Consider the following 21,141-nt stretch of genomic DNA (forward strand, 5'->3'; position numbering starts at 1 on the left):
AATTTTTTTTTTTCAATTTAAAAAACGAAGGTTACTTAACATTGAAGAAACCCATAATAATTTTAATAATTTTGTAAATTCCTAAAATACAGTTGGAAAGAAATGGCCTTCCCAAACCGACGCATCCGACGCATCCTTGTACGATAACGATTGACCTCGTGGGCCCATTATAGGGAAATGCTAAAATTACAAGAAATGTGAGTTCCACCGATGCGCCTTGGATCTGTGCACCGATAGTGCGTGTATCACAACCTTTTCCTATATATGGTTATCCTACACTCATTTCTACGGATCAGTGCCAAGTCCAAAACACAGAGAGAGACCAAAGAGAGGGAGAGATTTTTCCGGAAGAATTTCTAGGGTTAGGGTTTACAAAGCCATGGGAGGAGGAGCCGTGAGAGCGGTGGCGAAGGTGACCGGATTCGGAGTCACGAGCGGCGGCATCCGAGGCGTGCCCGCCATGCCGCCTGCCGAGCAGTCTGTGCGCAACGCCTCCCGTCCAGTCTCGGCTATCCTGTCGACTTCGTCATCGGAGCCGGTCAAGGCCGGCTCCGTTGACGCGTCGGCGGCACATATTTCAGCGGCGTGGGACGACTGGGAGTTCGCCGGGGAAGAGCTGTCGATGGCGTCGGAGGAGCCGAAGCCAAGGGTAGTCTTCGGAGGCGCGCCGAGCTTCCAGGAGGCGAAGGAGGCAACCACTGAATTGAAAGACGCTCTTGAAAAGTATAATTTCGATAAAAAGTTTTGGTTTTCGATCCAATTTTTGGGTTTCTCATTGTGTTTGTTTTTTATTTCGACTAATTATTTTCGGTATCTCATTTGGTTTACTTATAGTTTAGGATTTCATTTAATGTTCTTGGTCTTAGAGTCTCTCAAGTGTGGTTTTTGTTTGAGTTTATGCTTTCATGATAATCTTGGTGTGTAAGTTATTTAATTGGGAAATTGGATGAATTGTATGTTAAGGAAAAAAGGCACACTTCTCTCCACATTTTTCGTTACAAACTTAAAAATCTGTGTTTAGTTGGGGTCTGTTACGATTCTAAGTATCCTATATCAGTTAATTGCAATCTTATGATTAGTATGGAAGCTCTTGGGCACTCTCTACTTGCAAGCTGATTTTCAAGGGTGAGATGGACGTTTGTATGATACCAAAGTCACCACGTTGAGTATGCGAAGGGGTTGTGGCTTTGTGCCAAGTCATGGAAGCAGAAGGGGGTGACCTGGGAGGGTTTCTACATGTAGAAGACAGGGTTTGCGGGTTATCAGAGCGTGGTGGTAGGGTACAATCTCAAGTGTCCCACATCAGTTCAATTTAATTTTAACCATTGTTTGCCTCAACTGAGTCAGAAATGTTGGATTAACCTCCGACTTCCTTCTGCTGGAGGTCATTTCCACCTGTTTCCATAGGAAGACGGAGACCTCGTCTTTGCCCAAGAACGTGGCAAAGTGTAACCTTAGGCGTAGGAGAAATCAAACTACTAGTAGATTGAAGATGAAACAGAGTGAAGAGCGAAGGACAAAGGAAGCCGGGGGTGGGTTGTAGGGTTGCTGAAAATGTGAGAGAGTGTTTTATCGGTTTCGAAATGGTGCCGTTTGGTTTGTAAAATCTTGTCGGTTTGATTCAGAAATTCCTACTCTATTCGAAATTCCAACCAAACTTCATCAGAAATTTAAAAAATCTTCCAACATCTGACCTCCCCGTCAAAATCCGACCCATGCGGGTTGGAACCAGGTTGGATGTTGGTTGGGCAGGTATTTGCGCACCCCTAATTTTTCTAGCCTGAAAATTTCTTAAGAAATTCAATTTTGTTTCTCATCATAGCAACTGTCTCGCTCAGACTTTATTTGCCTATCCTTTACTGATGATGGAAACAATCTGATATACAAAGTTTCCAATTTTTGCCTCTATTATCTTCTCATGGTTTGTCCCATGAACTGAGCAGTTATATTTGTCATTGGGATTTAAAATGTATTCATTTTGTTGCTGGGCATCTTGGACTATAACTTCTTCATATGCTTAAGTTTTTTATTTTCTTTTTTTATATTATGATGTGCTGTTTTGTTCAATTCCTATATCGGGGATTGAAATTTATTTGCTTGCTAATTCTTTGCTTTCAATATGAGGAACACCTTTTTTAAAAATATGCTTAAATGTGTTTGTTTGCATTTCCTTCACATTATTACAATTCTTGATAATGTGAGTTTTAATTTGAAGACAGTTAACGGTTACTACGGCTACTATGCTTGCTGTTGATTGAAAACACATGGATGTATTTAATTGGGGTTTGGTTAGAATTTTTGCTTGTCTTTATTTACAAATGTCTTATCTCATGTTCGAATTTTGTTCTCATTATATTAAATATATTATATTTTAGGGTATATCTGTCATCACCTAAATCCACTGGATTTGGTGATCCATTTACTGCTGATGATGTTTCTGGCCTGGCACTACTTTCAAACCCTGAATTAGAGACTAAATCATGCGTCACCCTTGAGGCTACACCAACTCCTCCTCCAAAACCCGTCCTTCAGGCATTCAAGTTACTCAGTGGAAGCACTGAAGTTCAGGTAATGATTGCTTCTCTCCCAGACACGGCTCCTCTTAAGTCAAATTTCTTGTGCAAGATTCAACTGAGAATTCAAAGTAAAGGGTTGTTGAGATTTTCACTATTTTACATTTTGTTCTATTAGAGTTGATAGTTCTTAGTTCGTTTCAGACATTTAATATTTTTCCAGCTTTCATTAATCTGGGTATTTACGATGACTTACCAATCGATTCTTCCTGGCAACTATTTTTGTTTTTAATTTTCTACCCAGAGTGTTGTTGCTTCCATTGCCAGTGACCCAAATGTCTGGAATGCTATGTTTGATAATCCTGTGCTTAAGGATTTCATGCAGTCACAGCAGAGAAGTAAGTGTTTTTTTTCAGTTCTCTTTGTTGCTAGTTAATCAACTTTCTTTAGCATCTTTTATAAGTAGGTGCTCGTTTGGCATGGTTGGTAACCTAAAAAAATCGGTTGCAGATGATGAGATTCAGGAGATTGAAGAGATTCAGGAGATTGAAGAATTATTTGAATCAAGGGAAACTGGGAAGTCAAAGAATGTGTCTTTTGATATTATGGATACGATGCAGAACATTAAAGTTACAGTTGTTGAGATGGTGAGCAACGTGTCCAATTACCTTCAGAACATCTTTGGATTTTCAAAAGCAGATGACAATTCTTCCGAGGCCAATGGAAACAACACCAGCGCGACCTTCATGGATAGGACCCTAGGTGCGTCCTTCATGGGGTTGGTGGCGATGGTTGTTATGGTGGTTGTGTTGAAGCGTGTCTAGACTTTATAGGCATATCCCTTACTGTGAATTTGTCGAACTTACAAATGTAACGTGGTTTTTCTACCAGGATGCCATAAATATAATAATATACATAAATAAGGATTGTGTCTGATGCCAAAATTTTATCGGTTGGTCACTGCAATAGAGTAGTTCGATAGTAGTCGAATTGCTTACCAGGAGTTTCTATGTTCAATTGATAAAATGGGGAGGTTTTGAACTGTTGGTTAATTATATTGGATTTTGCCATGAAATTTGCTCAATGAGTGGGCAGTAAGGTTTAGTCTTATTATAATTACACGGCTTTTTGACACAGGATCCTCAAATTCACTGTGGAAAATATATCCAATATCTCATCACATTACCATGTCCTTTCAGCTTTTTGTATTTTAAAACTCGAATTTCCAAATTCAAAAACGTTGTTAATATTTCTATACATTTTTAGACGATTTTTTTCTTTCTTTTTATTTATACTCTCTGATTTCTACTTCCTTTTCTCTCTCAGCCAAGCAACATGGCTATAGAGGTGGCGGCCTTGGAGGTCAACCTCAATGGCCATGGTTGCGTGATTGAGAGAGAAGACGACATAAAGGTGACGAAAACATTTTTCTGTTAAAAAATAAATAAAAATACTACCAAAAATCTTTGGTCCCCTTTTTTTCAACGTATAATATATATATATATATATATATGTTTCAATTTAGAGCGAGTGCGTAAAATATTTGTCAACCCAAAAATGTTCTCTTTATTATGAAAAATAACTTTTGTCTGGCATAAAATAGTTCATACTTTTTATCTGCGTAAACTATTTTTTCGCCGCTTTTCTACATTGAGAAGACCCCACCCGAGCAAGTTTTAAACTTTGCCTAAACATCTGCTCAAGTAGGTAAACCCACAACAATCTTCTCACAATTGCACTGAATCTCAATCTCTCACCACTGAAAATACCTCTTTTCCCGCAATCTCTTTATTTCTTATGCAGCCCTAGATTGTATTGTTTAATTGGCAAAGATATGATCTACAATGCAAGAAGTCTATAGCAATAACCACAATATCTAGCACATCCAAAGAGTGGTAAATTCATCAATAGCATCAAGAATAACATCAATTTCATGATGTATTTATATTGAAGACAGTTACATCAAGTTATATATGACGTTACAATTAACCAAGAGTTTTCCGGGTAAACAATCCTCATCTTGAGGAAAACTATAAACTTTTATCTTCTAAGGAGCAGCAACACAGATTAATACTATCATTATTATTGTGGATCTACAAAATTGAATAGTTATAGTCTCTCATCGTATAACTTTGAGATAGAGCACTTTGGACACTCAACCACTCCATGAGCCTCCATGCCCTAACAACCTATTGTTGTTATCCTGATTGAAAAGAACAATGGCATTTGGTTGCCTGATTAATCGCCACTAATGGACATAATGTCCTCCTTTGATATTTGCATTTGCCCCCTATCTTTTCTGCTGTTTGCTTGTGTCCGGTCCGGTTGGCCTCGCTGAAAAGAATACCAAATATGCCTTAGTTTCAACTAAGTTATAACATAATATCAACATGATTGTTCACATACACGCTCTCTTTTTTATTTCTCACTCCCTGCATGTGATGCTCACCTTCTTCAAGACAAATGCCAAATATAAATGAGCTACTTCCCATTCATCCTCTGAGAGTGTACCTGCATATCACAAATATAAATAAGCTACTTCACTACTAGGGCAGGTCCAAAGCAGTGTGATGACAGAAATATATGGTAACTGAATGAATGAAATGAAAAATACTTGGCAAATAAGAAGAACAATTGGGGAGGGGGAGGGGGAGGGGGGAAATTAAGTTAAACATAAGAATGAACCAAAGAACAAAAAGGCAAGGTCAAACAATCCTCAACTAAAATAACAATAGGTCTCTCAAATTAAAAAAAAAAAAAGAAAAAAAAGAAAAAAGAAACTTACTCTGATCTTGGTTACCATCACCCAAGGCACCAAGCCTCCGCATGAGCTCTATGTATTCTGGTTTTTTCAAATACTCATGCACAAATTCATGTGAGTTCTTCGCAAAAACTAGCTCCAAATCATACTGAAAAATATGAAAACAAATTAAGTTGTATGGACAGAAATAAGTTTAGTACACAGTGCCTAAAATGTCAACTACATATTTAACCGCAAGAAAAGTTGTAAAAGAAGCAAAAACATTTTGATTAAGGCTTCCATGAAAGTAAGAACGGAGTTTGGCAGGCGTATTATAAAAGTTAGTAACCAGAAAACGAAGTTATACCTCTTCTGCTAATGACTTGAAGACATGAAAGGGGACGATCCATTCAGGGCAATCAACAGCATCCTGCAACAAAGGGTTTTAATTTAAATAAGGCTGTATGTTATCAATTCTATAAACTATGCAATCTGAGCTAGCTCACTCAAAATAATTACAATTGGTAATCAAATGAAAATAGTCCTTAGATACTGCAAAAATTTAATCAATCATGAATGAGATATTATTGTAGTTGACCAAAATAACAAACTGGCAGCTATAGAAGACACACGTGCTGAGATGCAAATCCTTTCACACTAATGCACTAAACTTGCATAGTAGCACATTACCTTGACATGGAGACCTATTATTCAATGTAGAGAAACTACAGCCACTATTGACAATAGACATGATAAAGCAATTGGATAATTAAAGGTACCTCTAGGTGAAACTTGTACTTGATGCCAAAAGGGTTGGAAGATTTGAATTTCTGCACCATATAATGAAGTTTTTGTCAAGTCAGAACTTAGAAGTAATCTCTAGTAGTTAAATAAAGATGTCATCTTCAAGGATCATTCGAGAAAAACAACCAAAAATAAAAACAAACACCATGTAGTTGCAAGAAGTGAAAGTTCTACCTTTTCAGAAAATTCTTCATCAAAACGTATCCAGTAGACACTATTACCAAAGGCCAATCCTTCAGCTGCATATGCACAGTGAAAATAACATCTCCAATCAAGAATGAGAAAATCAACTGCCATACTGAGGAATCTTAATAATGCTTATATAAGCCAGGAAAAGTTTTCAAGCTTCATATCACTATGTCATCTGCTCTAGTTTAGAACTGGTTAATGATGATTTAACTAGAATTAAAACTAATTCAACAGAACTTTTTTGTGATTTAAACATCTACTGTTCTCCAAATCACAACAGGTCTCTTCATCGGTGCCCCATTGCATTTTGCCCTTCTCCTTACCTCTGTAGCCACCATTAACTTTGTCCAGCTTGACGGTTTATTTAGTTGTAAACAAAAAAAAACTGTAGTTCTCATAGAAAGTGAAGTGAAAAGAAACCTTTTTCCCTCCAGTATTTGATTTGTATGGAAAGTTATGGGTAAAACAGTCTCAAATTTCTCATAATGCCCTAATCCAGTTTAAATTCAAGATGAAATTTGTGAGGAAAAACTTCTTGTGTGAAAATAATTAGTTTACTGGTGCCACAACTTTTCTTGATAATAAAATGCACAAAAGTGAGAAAAAAAAACTTCTGTAATTTCCTTATAATAAAATGGGGAAACTTTACTTACCCCCTTGATGATTGAGCATTTTTGCGATCACAGCTCCAAAGTTTAAAAATTTGCGATGTCAGGTAGTCAAGTTTAAAAACTTTGCAATGTCACCCCCCGCTAAGTTTTAACAGAAATTCCTAACACGTAGAAATTATCAAAATACCCGTTCTTTTTTTAAAAAAAATTAATTAACATATGCAACAATGAACCATAAGCAATCATCACCGGGAACTGGCACTTCTCATCAGACGGATCCTCATCAGTCAGCATACCCAAACCAGAAAAATCAGAGTCCCAACTCTGCTGGTTATGGACTTGATAATACATGTTAAAAGCATAAGAAGCATTCCCTCGGACGCTCATATGATTACAAGAAGATCCATAACCCAAAGGAGTGCAATCTGATAGGCTATAGGCATAGTCAATATTTTCTGGCAGGTGCCTTTCAAAGCTCCCAGGAGCAATGCTTTTAGCATTCTCATCGATGAGACTGCACAGATATATGTCAATCGTACCTTTCCTAAGTGGTGTTCCATTTCCGCTCAAACCATGTTGGAAAATAAACGAATCCCAATGACATATCGTTCTGTGACCCATGGCCAAGCCATGGGTAAAGTTTTTTCTTTTTTTAAAAAAAATTAATTAATAATTTAACTGAGGTAATTTTGTAATTTTAAAAAATTTACATAAGGGACATTTTACCCCTTTACTGTCTGATTTAACCCCAAACCTAACGGGAGGAGTGACATTACAAATTTTTAAACTTTGGAGGTGTGATTGGAGAAACTCTGAAACATTAGGGAGGGCAAGAGAAATTTACCCTAATAAAATAAATAGATCATAATTGCAAAAAACTTAAGACCTTAAGGGTGGGGTAAAGGTATAAACCAGTGGTCATTGCACTGCTAATTGGTATAAAGGAAGCAACAAAACCGAGTCTTCTAAAGATCAGGAGGGAAACAAACACTACGAGATGTTTAACACAGAGTTAAGCTAATCAAGACTTCGCTCATTTTTTCTACATCTAGGCCTTGTGGATACCTTGGATGGGGCTTTGCTCATTTTTTCTAGATATAGACGTTGTTGCTACCTAGAATGGTTCTCCTTGACTGTTTACTGCTAAAAATCCAAAGTTTGAACAAGTATCACCACATAGGTGCTTATGCACTCCTTTTACTCTCCATACTCACTCTATAAAATTATTAGTTCCCATACTGAACTCAAAAAAGAAGAAAATTAAGGGAAGAAAGAAAGGACAAAACAATGCAAGGAAAGGAGGACATTGTTAGAATCAAGATTTCAATTTCTTCACATTCCTGTTGAAAAAAGAAAAGATACACATGATGAGGTTCAAGATAATACCATTTCTAAGTTTTTTAATAATCACATTGGCATCTGGCATTGTTCCAATCAAGGTGCCTCCTGGGCGAAGTAAAGCTGATATGTTTGCCAAGGCTCGCCGTGCACGTGCCTCAGTAGACCAGGAGTAATGCAAGGCAAACTGCAAAAATTAGTGTATTCTGAAGGTTCAGAATCTGCAAAGCTAAGCCTTGAATAAAGCTAGAATAAATCCATATACAAGATTTTATAATATACTGGAAAAGCAGCATAAACAATACTATCAGCAGAGAAAAAAATGCTGTGAATTGGGACTCTCTCTCTTGGTCAAGAATTGATAGGTTTTTTGTTTCTTCAGAATGGGGAGCTAAGGTTTCCCCATTTATTTCGAAAAAGGATGCATAGATTGTCCTCAGATTACTTTCCCATTCTTCTGGATTGTGATGGTTTCCAAGGAAGTAAAAAAAGTCATTTAAGTTTGAGAAAATGTGGCTTAAGGCGGAAGGCTTTGTCGACATTGGACAGGGTAAGGCGGTGGTGGTCTTCTTACCAGTGTCAAGGCTCTCCTAGCTTCATTTTGGCTAGAAACTTAAGACATTGAAAAATTATTTAACAACCTAGAATGAGCAAGTGTTTAGCAGCGTGGAGTCCCATAAAAAAATTCTTATGGAGGAGTTGTGTGTTCTCGATGGGTTGGAGGAAGTGAGAGCTTTAATTGTGGAAGAGAAGTTGAGGAAATCCTTGGTTATCAGTGAATTGGAAAAAGTCACCTTAATGGAGGAGATTAGTTGGAGGCAAAAGTCTATGGCTCTTTGGCTCAAAGAGGGTGATAAATGCACAAAGTTCTTCCATCGAGTAGCCAACTCGAATAGGAGAAACAACTCCATTGAAGCTTCGTCTACAAATGGATCAATCTCTTCTGAGCAATCTACTATCAGTGAATACATAGTGCAATATTATGATAGTTTGTTTTCAAACGAGTTCAATTGGTGGCCTAACCTGGATGGCCTTGCTTTTGACTTCATAGATGCGGTGGAAGCCTCTAGGCTAGAGAGCTCGTTTAAGGAGTGTGAGGTTCTTGAGGTGGTGAAAGGTATGAATAGTGACAAGGCGCCTGGGCTTGATGGTTTTTCTATGGCTTTTTTTCAAGCTTCCCTGGATGTATTCAACGCAAACATTATGGGGGTGTTTCGTGAGTTTCACACTTGTAGTAAGTTTGAAAAAAGCCTCCATGCCACCCTCATTGCTCTCGTTCCGAAGAAATACGAGGCTATTGATCTTGAGGACTTTCGGCCTACTAGTCTTGTGAGTGGATTTTATAAAATTATTGCCATAGTCCTTGCCAATAAATTGAGAATGGTTGTGGAGAAGATTATTTCGAAGCCTTAGAATGCGTTTGTCCAAGGTAGCCAAATCCTTGACCCCATTCTCATTGCTAACGAATGCCTGAATAGTAGAATCATATCTAGTTGGTGATTTGCAAATTGGATATTGAGAAGGCTTATGATCATGTGAATGGGTATTTCTTACTTTACTTGTTGAGGAGGTGTGGTTTTAGGGAGAAATGGTGCTCTTAGATAGCACATTGTATATCTTTGGTGTGCTTTTCCGTTTTGGTGAATAGCAATCCGTCTGGTTTCTTCAGTAGCTCTCGCAAATTGAGACAGGGAGATCCTTTGTTGCCTTTTCTCTTTGTTATTGTAATGGAGGCCTTAAGTAGAATCCTTTCTACAGCTGTTAATGGGGGCTTTCTCTCAGGCCTTTCTGTGGGGTGCATTTGGGTGTGGTTAACAATTCACATATGTTGTTTGCGGATAATTCTTTGATTTCCTGTGGGGCTAAGCCTGACCACCTTCGCTACCTACATGCTTTATTTTTATGCTTTGAAACTGCCTCTGACTTGAAGATTAACCTCGCCAAGTAAAAAATGCTCCATGTGGGTAATGTTGAGAATGTGGATGGGTTGGTTGGCATTTTCGGTTGCGGGGTTTCTTCCTTACCTTTGAAATATCTTGGTCTTAAGTTGGAGGCCTCCTTTAAGGCCTAGTCTATTTGGGACGCTGTTATTGAAAAGATAGAACATCGATTGGCTAGTTGAAAAATGATGTATTTGTTTAAGGGTGGTAGGGTTACCCTTATAAAGAGCACACTTTCCAATTTGCCTACTTATCTCTTGTCCCTCCCCCTACGGGTGTTGCAAACCGCATAGAGAAGTTTCATTGTGATTTCTTATGGGGTGGGCTGAAAGATTTTGAACTTCAATGATTTTCATTGATGTATAGAATGGTATAAATAGAGGACTAGATTACATGTAATCCTATCTAAAGTTTGAATTACAAAAACAGAATTCTAATCTATCTAAATTCAAATTCAAAAATATAGAATCCTATCTCTAGATGTTATCCATTAGTTAGAGATCGTTTGAATGAGTCTTCAACTGAATCTGGACGTGATGATAAATCTGGACATGATGACTCTGCACGTGTATTAGATGAGGTGGCAGAGATATTGTTTACATGGGCTAGATGAAAAGTTAAAATTTCACTTGGTAAGCAGGTCCAAGGTTTGCTCTTCGATCTCTGAGGGTTGGGTATTCGGAACGTGTTGAACTTCAATCGTGCACTTTTGGGATAATGACTTCGGTGCTATATGCATGAGAGAGAGGCGTGGTGGAGGACTCTAAATTTTGCAGTTTGTGGGGTGGGTGGTGTTCTAATGAGCATCTTGGTTTGTATGGGGTGGGGGTTTGGAAGAAAATCAGGTGGGGGTTTGGAAGAAAATCAGGTGGGGTTGGGAAATGTTTTCAAGTCATACTAAGTTTGAGGTGGGAGATGGCATCAAGGTTAGATTTTGTGATGATCTGTGGTGTGGGTACAAGGTCCTAAAGGAAGCTTTTCCAAATTTATATGTTATTGCCTATGCAAAGGATGCTTTAGTAGCAGCTCATTTGGAGTTCTTTTGGAGACTCCAATATGTGGAATCTAAGCTTTGTTAGAGCGGCTCATGATTGAGAGGTAGATGTATTTGCCTTGTTCTTCAATTTGTTGTACTCAGAGTGAGACGGGATGGTCAAAACAAGCTGTGGTGGTCCCCCTCCAGAAAAGGGTTGTTCGTTGTTAGCTCCTACAGTGTCCTTGCTTGTAATGATGACACTCCTTTCCCTTGGAAGAGTATTGGGCAGACTAAGGTTCCTTTGAGGGCGGACTATATTGCTTGGTCAACGACTCTAGGAAAGATCTTTATTATGGACAACCTTAGGAAGCGAAATGTCATTATGGTTGACAGGTGTTGGATGTGCGAGAGGAAAAGGGAGTCGGTGGACCATCTTCTCCTCCATTGTGTGGTCGCTTGCGCCTTACAAAATGCCTCTTTAGTCGTGTTCTTGGGTGATGCCTAGTAGAGAAGCTAACTTGTTTGCTTGTTAGTGGGTTGGTGGTAGCACTTGGAGTGCTACTGTGTGAAAGATGATGCCTTCTTGCCTCTTATGGTGTCTTTAGAGTGAAAGAAATGACAAAAGTTTTGAAGACCGTGAAAGGACGTTGGCAGAACTCGAGTCCTTTTTCTTTTTTAACTCTTTATACTTGGACAGCTGCATTTGTGGCTCCCTGGGTGCTTAGTTTTCATAATTTTCTTGTTCTTTTTTCTCCTCCTAGCTAGGTGTTTCTCCTGTATACTCCGTGTGTACCTGAGTAGTGCTTTTCGCTTTTAATGATATTTCGATTACTTACAATAATAAAGAAAAATGTGATTTCATGGCCTGTAGAACTATCAGAGTATGACAACTTTATACATACACTTCGGGAAAAGGACGGTGCCTAGAGATTGTGATTTTACTTTTATAGTTCTACAGACAATGAAATCACAACATAATATGAAATGTGATATCCTGAAAAACAGTCATAGTATACCACTCACCTGGCAACTGCAAATATCAAAAGGTGCATCAGCTGCAAGAACTTTGTCCAAGCGAGTCTGAGTACATAACACAGAAAACAAATCAAAATTATTTATGCTGATGTCTTAACAAAGTACATACACTGCTACTGAAGAAGCTGGTCATAAAGCCATAAGCTAAAAGGCAAATTCAGTTTCGGTGTTCCTCATTTACTGAGTACACCAACTATTTAGTATTGTTCGTGTCAACATCTGCCACTTAAACACAATACTTGTCTGCTCAAGTGATACAAAGACTAAATAAGCCGGATATGAAAGGAGATACATTTTTTGAGTTGACCAGCTAGAGAAATGCAATTACCTCAAAACAGTCTCCACATAAGAGGCGGGCAGGAAATGTGAATTTTTTACGACGCTGATGATGATCAGCATCACCATTATAACGTGTGCGACAGTCTTCTATCTGCAAATAAATGCTGAAAGCAATGATAAGATGGTTGATGACATGATACACAACAATAAGTGGCATTAAAAAGCAGATAACAGAAATACACCATGTATTAATAAGAACTTAAGCATCAACAAATAGCTGATTCATCATCAGGAAGGAGATGACATCTATTTCTTAAGAACAGATAATGGATAACCCCCACGATGTGTTAATCAGAACTTAAGCATACATATAACCGATTCATCATCAGGAAGGAAAAATACATATATGTATAAACTTAAATATTACAAAATAGTGAGGATGGTGTTAAGATGAATAATTAGTTGTTGCATAAGACTTGCTAGTCGCTAGTGTTAAAAAAAAAAAATTGCATTTCAGAAGAACATACTGTGACCACAAATAAAATAATTTTGGCCACGACATAAAACATGAACTGTTTTTTTTTCTTGATAAGTAAGTTATTTTTTACCCCAAGGGAGGAGGAAGTGATGATTCGAACTAGTGACTTTCGCTTCATGAGGCATGGTCCTCAACCGATTGAGCTAACCCTTAGGGTCTAAAACATGCACAGTTACCAGCTATTTTACAAGTCTGTTTCCTTTGAAAGGGAGTTGATATTTGCACAAAAATATCAAGAAAGACAATTTCTGGACAAATCAATTTTGGTCTCTCACCAAGAGATTAGCTACCATGATGAGTCATGAGGCAACCTCACTCGACCACAATTAACCATAACTCAACCTATAACTCCAAAAAAAAAAAAGTGAACAAATGAACTGTAACATGGTGATCTTAAGCACTTACTGAGCCTTCTGCTATATCAACACCAACATAATATCCAATTTTTGCCTTATCCCATTTGATGAGATCCCCGCCCTGGTGAACATTAAGGAAACATAAGTTACTATTTAGTTTGTGTTCGACATTTTTTATTTTGGGGGGGGGGGGGGGGGGTGGTGTTGGGGGGCACAAATGCAAATGCAACAGAATAGAGAACCTATAATACCTTCCCACAGGCAAGATCAAGAGCAGCATCTCCTCGGCGAGCATGGAGCTGAATTAGTACACTTTTTATCTGTTCAATCAAAGAAAGGACTACAGCAAATCAAAACAATTCATACACAACCTGATCACAAACTTATAAAATAATTCATGAGATTACAAAACAAACCCAATTGTTCAGTTTCTTTAAATGAATGATTGGGCTAGCTTCTCTTTCTTCCAAAGTCTGATTTGTCCTTGCACTATAATGGTCGGCCACTTTCCGCGCAAAAATCTTGGTGCTTTCATCCTCTAAAAAGTGTGCATCACCTAACACCACAAAGCAAAACACTTAAAAAATCAAAACAAGAATTTCAACAAAGCTTTCATAACAGTTCAAGAGGAAGGAAAAACTCAAATCAATCTTAAAATTTTCAGTATCTGGGAGGGGGAGTAGAGAAGAAGCAAGCTTAAACAAGACAAACTTTGTCACAACTGTTGAAGTTGATGTGAGCTTTTTATATAAAAAGAAATTGTTTCGCTGAATTGGTCTCGAAACCAAAATAACATGTAATAGAAAGATCCAAATTTTAATTTCGTCCCCTTTCCTCTACTTTGTCAACCAAACAAATGATAAAGCTTTGGAACTACAACCACCCCAGGTCCCAGAATTAACACATTAAGCAAGCAATTAACAAACGTTCCATAAAAGAACCAATCAATATCACGAAACTAAAACACAATATATTCGAACTCTCATTTCTCTGCCTTTCCACCACTTTCCCAGCAACCAAACTAAACCACAAAACCCAGATCCATAAGTTCCCATATTAACCTCAAAACCCATCAACAGCATCACAAACCACAAATCAAAATAAACGGAAAGCACAAAACTTTACCTTCAGGGTTATGCTTGAATCTGGACTGGGGTGGTCCCACAGAGGCGGATGGAGATTCTGAGTACCCTCGTTTCATGGCCAAACGATCTAACACGACAAGGCTGTTTCTATTGCTGGTTGAGAACAAGTCGTGGGTTTTTTTGTGTTGGATGAGGATGGAATGTGGGTTCGCTCCAATAACTGACTGGCTTAAGTTTTCCGAGAACAAAGAAATTGTTTTCCTTTTGTGTTCGGTTTGATCAGAGGGACAAAAGGTTCTTCCTTTTGTGCTTTGGTTTTAGGTGGATATGGTCGGAGGTATATAGTTTGCAGGCTGGATCAAACACCGCCTGATGGGGCGGATTCATACACCACTTTTGCCGTGGGCAGGGAATTTATATACTTCGTAAACAGGAGTTTAGCTTAAATTGAAAACTATTCATACATATCTGTTCATGTTACAGCCTTATAGAGGTTAGTTTTAATTCCATTCATTTAATTAAATAATTAAATTGACATTTGCGTAAATAGCTTCTTCTTTTTTTCTTTTGTTTTTTTAATAGGTCTATTTGCAACTTGAGAAATGCTACAACTACTTAAACTTTTACAAAGAGAGCTTTATAAACTAACATGGAGTCCCATATGAAATAAACACTAAAATAATTCAAAACAAACTCCAATAGATAGAGACAAAAATGTCATTCACCATCTTTGGTTGAACACCAATGAAAGAGAAAAATTCAGTCTTACTCTTCACCATCTTAAGCAGATTCACTGGCAAAGCACTGGGAACCCACGTACGCCGGAAACCCATGCACACCGACCAATCACCTCGTCGCGATGTGGTACCCCGACCCCGACCTCGACCTCGAGCTTTGTTGGTGAATTTGTCGAACAGGAAAGCCTGCCAGAAACTCACGCACACCGGTGCAACCCAGGTGGAAGCCCTACCGACCTGGCTCCCTTCTGCACTCTCTCTCTAGTAGATCTCTTTGGCCGTCCATCTCTCTCTCTCGTTGGCCATCACTTTCTCCCCTCTTGTCAGCCGTCCAATTAGTCCGGCACTATCTCTCCAGTAGACCTCGTGGAGCTTGGCAATCCACCGGATGTGGGGCTTCGGATTCGAGGTGAGGAATAAGCAAGTGTCGCCGGGTAGGTTCGTCTCGTCCAGGGCTCCCTGGAACTCGTTGTGCCAGACGTCGAGCGAGAGCGAGTGAATGGCCGGGTACATTCCCGAAGACCATTTACGGCCGACGACTGAAGCTTGAGAGAGATGGACAGCTGGTGAGAGGGGAGAGAGAGAGAGAGAGAGCGCTAGAGATGAAGATAGAGACAAAGGGGGCCGTAGATGTTTCTTGGGGCTAGTGAAGGGCATTTTCGTCTCTATCTACTAGAGTTTGTTTTGAATTATTTTAGCATTTATTCCATACGGACTCCACTTCAGTTTGTAAGTCTCACTTTGTAAAAGTTTAAATAAATATATCATTTCTCCTGCAACTTATATTAATATATGATTACGAAAAACTAATAGTGGGCCAAAATTAAATAGATTTACATTTAGACATTAATGCAATTGAAATTTAAGCATTTAACTTGAAAGTTGAAACTATGACCAACCTTTGAGATTTGTTAATCTGCGTTATGTTGTTAAATGTTAATTCGATGGGTTTTTTATTTGTCATTTTTGTTTATTTAAGTGGACAAATAAAATATCTATCTTCAAGTGATACCAAATAGCCACTTTCATACAACATACCATACCAAACCCTATTTTTCATAATTCATATCATTTTTATTTTACAACTACTTAAACTTTTACAAAGAGAGCCTTATAAACTAACATGGAGTCCCATATGAAATAAATGCTAAAATAATTCAAAACAAACTCCAATAGATAGAGACAAAAATGCCATTCACCATCTCCGGTTGAACACCAATGAAAGAGAAAAATGCAGTCTTGCTCTTCACCATCTTAAGCAGATTCATCGGCGAAGCACTGGGAACCCACGCACGCTGGAAACCCATGCACACCGACCGACCACCTCGTCGCGATGTGGTACCCCGGCCCCGACCTCGACCTCGAGCTTTGTTGGTGAATCTGTCGAATAGGAAAGCCTGCCAGAAACTCACGCACACCGGTGCAACCCAAGTGGAAGCCCTACCGACCTGGCTCCCTTCTGCACTCTCTCTCTAGTAGATCTCTTTGGCCGTCCATCTCTCCCTCTCGTTGGCCATCACTTTCTCCCCTCTCGTCAGCCGTCCAACTAGTCCGGCACTTTTTCTCCAGTAGATCTCGTGGAGCTTGGCAATCCACTGGATGTGGGGCTTTGGATTCGAGGTGAGGAATAAGCAAGTGTCGTCGGGTAGGTTCGTCCCGTCCAGGGCTCCCTGGAACTCGTTGTGCTAGACGTCGAGCGAGAGCGAGTGAATGGCCGGGTACATTCCCGAAGACCATTTACGGCCGACGACTGAAGCTTGAGAGAGATGGACAGCTGGAGAGAGAGAGAGAGAGAGAGAGAGAGAGAGAGAGAGAGAGAGAGAGAGAGAGAGAGAGAGAGAGAGAGAGAGAGAGAGAGAGAGAGAGAGAGCGCTAGAGATGGAGATAGAGACAAAGGGGGCCGTAGATGTTTCTTGGGGCTGGTGAAGGGCATTTTCGTCTCTATCTACTAGAGTTTGTTTTGAATTATTTTAGCATTTATTCCATATAGACTCCACTTCAGTTTGTAAGTCTCACTTTGTAAAAGTTTAAATACATATATCATTTCTCCTGCAACTTATATTAATATATGATTACGAAAAACTAATTGTGGGCCAAAATTAAATAGATTTACATTTAGACATTAATGCAATTGAAATTTAAGCATTTAAATTGAAAGTTGAAACTATGACCAACCTTTGAGATTTGTTAATCTGCGTTATGTTGTTAAATGTTAATTCGATGGGTTTTTTATTTGTCAATTTTGTTTATTTAAGTGGCCAAATAAAATATCTATCTTCAAGTGATACCAAATAGCCACTTTCATACAACATACCATACCAAACCCTTTTTTTCATAATTCATATCATTTTTCTTTGTGTGAATGACAAGTGTGTATTTTTTATTTTTCCAACGACCCAGTTGAATTTACGAACACCGTTATCAAAAAAAAACTTTTCTTGGTAAAAAAACTGATACAACACAAAAATTTAAGAAGACAACTCTGCAGAGAAAACAAGGATGAGAAAAAGCCCTAAGGTAAATCCAGTGAAACCCTGTTGAGAAAATAAGGATGTGAGAAAACCCTAAGACAAATCTAATGAGAACCATATAGAGAAAACAAGGAAGGGAAACAACCCTCGATTTTCAGGTAACTCTCAATTTTTAGGTAACTCCTAGTTAGCAAGTTTTCAGAAGGTATGGAGCCATCCTGCCCCATGGTCGAAGATATGGAGAAAACCCTAAGAAAAAACAAGAAGGCACGAGAGGTCGGATTTGACCCTCAGGTTTGCAGGTTTGTATCATGTTGGCAGAAACAACAAAGATATCATACAATTCCGTAAGATATTCCCAACAAAACTTACTAAGGCGCATCACCATCGGAACTCGAAAGCAGAGGGTAGGATGATATCTACTAGGACAAAAAGACATGTCTCGAGTGTGATTGCACACCTGGCATCCCTTGAAGGTGCAACAGTTAAACTCAAGACTTTAAAGGATTAGGAGCTAAGGATTGTTCAAACCTCAGAAGAAGCTAAGGTTTGGATTTTTCGAGACACAAAATTCCTATTATCCGAGTATGCTTCAGATAAGGGAATTTTTATTTTATTATTATTATTATTTTTTTTTTTGGGGGGGTGGGGGGGAGGTTAATTGTTGGGAATAAATCCATTTAAATTGACCCAAGGAGAATTGGTGGCCCTAAATCCAAGACATCAAGACTTCTAGGTAGGCATATGCCGAGAAATAGACACCCAAACTAGACATCCCGGCACAAGAGGTATATTTAGATTGAGTCCCGAAAATGCAGACATCCCAGAACAGAGAGTTAACTCATCTAGCCAAGGCTCGGGACAAGAAAGTTCCGAGAACTCAGATATCAGTCTTATCCTAGGAAATCTGGGTTAGGACTCATAATTTGGGTCCAATTACAACCCCTTGAAGAATTCGGTAATAGTCCAACTATAAGTTAAATTAGGATAGGACTCCTGGTTCAAGTCTAATACCTGAAAATCCCGGATTAGAATCATACTTCAAAACGAATTGGGGAAGAATCATAATTCAGGTTTGGTAATGAATCTAAGTCCAAATCAGAATTTGACGGCACATTTAGGTCAAGAAGGTGCAGGAAACCTAATTTAGGTTGACCTCTACCTCTTAGCCTTTAAATAGACCCCTATACTAGATATAAACACAAACATAATATTTTATGCATAGATCATATTTTTCTCTCAGATATTGACTTAGGCATCAAAGTGAGATCCCCGGGGAAGGGTCTCTTGATTTTAGTTGTTTTATAGTGTTCTTAAGAAGCGTGAAGAACATCGAAGAACGTATCATTCATACCATACCGAAAACTGTTCTAACATGGCTCATTATCATAGTTAAGCATGCTCATAATATAATGCAATATGTAAAACATTTGAATGCTAGGTCAGTAAGTTTATACTTATAACTTGGGTTTATTCTCCTAAACTAACCGCTCGTGGTTTGATTCGTACATCCTCTATGTTCACATTGCGTCTATTTATTAGGTTCAAACATCGATAAAATTATAGGACTTCTAACAAAATCTAGTAGCCTCAAAAACCATGAAAATATATGGTAAAGACCATATATAAATGCATTTTCAATATTGGCTGAGCCCAGTCAACTGGGGATCGATCGAGGGTCACTGAAACCTTTCTGCCACAGGCGTGGTTGACCAAGCATCGACTGAGGCATCGACTGAGGCATCTACCAAGACATTCTGGACCTACTGAGCTTATATCTCGGTTGACAAGGGGGGTAATTAATGGTAGCATTTGGGATTTTCCAAACATGTTTAAGATGTGGATTTAGTGAATTAAGTTCCGTCTAATCACACTTTTTCCCATTGACCACTGTTTTGTTCTCGTCGAAAATGGAAGATGGATGGTGCTCCAAAGTCCAAACGATGTTGCCAGATCTCCAACTTATCGATGCACGGCATCGGCCAACTGGAGACGTACGTGGAAAATTGATCCGTAAATTCAGAAATGCCATTGCATTCATCTCTCCATTCTTTTAGGTCCATTTAACATGCGCCATACATTGATTACAATAAATCATTATAGCATAAGTGATAAGCCTAATGAAGTTCATTTCCTAAGACCCCATAACTTCATTTCTATAATTTTATTATCTTATTGGGCTCTATTTGCTACAATTTAATTCTTCCCATGCCTGCGTGTGCATGGACAAAATTTAGATTACATTTAGTCCACTAGAACGAAGATTCTCTTAATTACTAGAAATACAAGAAGCTGAAATAAAATGACAATTTTTATTTGTTCAATCGGGCATACATCACTCGACCGAGCGTGTTGCAAAAAACCCTAAATTTATCGTTTTGGTTCCATTTTTTTTATTCGCTTCATCAAATCTTTCTCGAGGAGGTGATTTGAGCGTAACTCGAGTTACGAGTGTCGGAATCGCGCATAAGACCCAAATTTGGAAAGTTCTTTTACATGCACATGCCTTGGTCAACCGAACATAGCTCTGTGATTGCATTTTCGAGCTCAAAGTTCATCTTTTTTCTCTTTTAAAAACCCCTATTTAAGTTATCCTCAACTATTCTTAAGAAATGTGCTTACGTCTTTTTAGGGGCGGCTAGGATTTCTTGTTTCCTTATTCATGATGAAAATTAATATCTGACCTTTTTAATCTTCCTTCAGGTGACTTTGTCAGAATGGGATCTGTTAGTTAGTTATAAGTTATACTTGAAAGAATAAAATAAGAAATGTGTTTGGTTGCCTTAACCAAACAGACTGTATTGCATTAGAACTTATAGATGATTACAAGTGGTCCTTGACCAGTGTACAAGAGATAGAACCGTAGGCTAATTACAATGCTTAAGAGAGTGAACTAAGTAATCCTAGTCTTATACACTAAGCAGTTTGCAGACTGTTATGGCAGTGAAATAGAAGTATGCTTTGGGGGTTGATGGCTTGCTGCAACACGGTTTGCAGATTGGACAGTTGACATGCTTTTCTGTGTATGGAGCTTCTGCAATGTTGGTATGCTGTACAAACGTGTTGGCAACTGATTACTTGAGAAGGCAGAATGCTTGTGATAACCGAAGGCTTGAACTGAGTGTACTGAGCATGTTCCTCAGCCAACGGCTAGTAGCCGTTAGTATGCTGATTTAGTTTTGAGGTTGCTGTATCCTCTGCATTCTCTGTTTTATCCTTAACACCCCCTTGCAAACTGATGGGTGGACAAACCATCAGTTTGGTACGCAACAAGCAGAATCTATTGGCGGTAAGGCCTTTAGTAAATATGTCAGCTAGTTGGTCCAAGGTGGGCAGGTGTCTGAGAGTGATGTCCTTGTTGGTGACCTTCTCTCGAATGAAGTGGAAGTCCACTTCGATATGTTTAGTCCGGGCATGGAACACTGGATTGGAAGCTAAGGCAAGGGCTCCGGAGTTATCACACCAAAGAGTTGGACAGGATAAGAGTGGTAGGTGTAACTCTCGAAGGAGCATACGGATCCAGTACATT

At 38.7% G+C, this 21,141-nt stretch overlaps 2 protein-coding genes across 2 annotated transcripts; one reads left to right on the forward strand and one right to left on the reverse strand.

The window, feature by feature from the left end:
- The first annotated feature begins 225 nt into the window (after positions 1-225).
- Positions 226-3,449, forward strand: LOC133875287 (uncharacterized). The gene is made up of 4 exons (XM_062313372.1): positions 226-723; positions 2,376-2,568; positions 2,818-2,911; positions 3,024-3,449. Exons 1-4 carry the CDS (start codon positions 380-382, stop codon positions 3,335-3,337), a joined length of 945 nt encoding a protein of 314 aa, XP_062169356.1. The 5' UTR covers positions 226-379; the 3' UTR covers positions 3,338-3,449.
- A 977-nt stretch (positions 3,450-4,426) lies between these two features.
- On the reverse strand, positions 4,427-14,872 carry LOC133875378 (mRNA cap guanine-N7 methyltransferase 1). Its single transcript, XM_062313496.1, has 13 exons — positions 14,445-14,872; positions 13,736-13,875; positions 13,571-13,639; positions 13,369-13,440; positions 12,475-12,576; positions 12,135-12,191; positions 8,244-8,382; positions 6,232-6,296; positions 6,033-6,083; positions 5,621-5,683; positions 5,299-5,422; positions 4,963-5,024; positions 4,427-4,847 (listed from the first exon to the last, which is right to left on the reverse strand). The coding sequence occupies exons 1-13, from the start codon at positions 14,518-14,520 to the stop codon at positions 4,752-4,754; spliced, it is 1,116 nt and encodes a 371-aa protein (XP_062169480.1). The 5' UTR covers positions 14,521-14,872; the 3' UTR covers positions 4,427-4,751.
- Positions 14,873-21,141: the final 6,269 nt, after the last annotated feature.

Source organism: Alnus glutinosa, chromosome 8 (assembly GCF_958979055.1).
Source record: "Alnus glutinosa chromosome 8, dhAlnGlut1.1, whole genome shotgun sequence".
Lineage (NCBI taxonomy): Eukaryota > Viridiplantae > Streptophyta > Magnoliopsida > Fagales > Betulaceae > Alnus > Alnus glutinosa.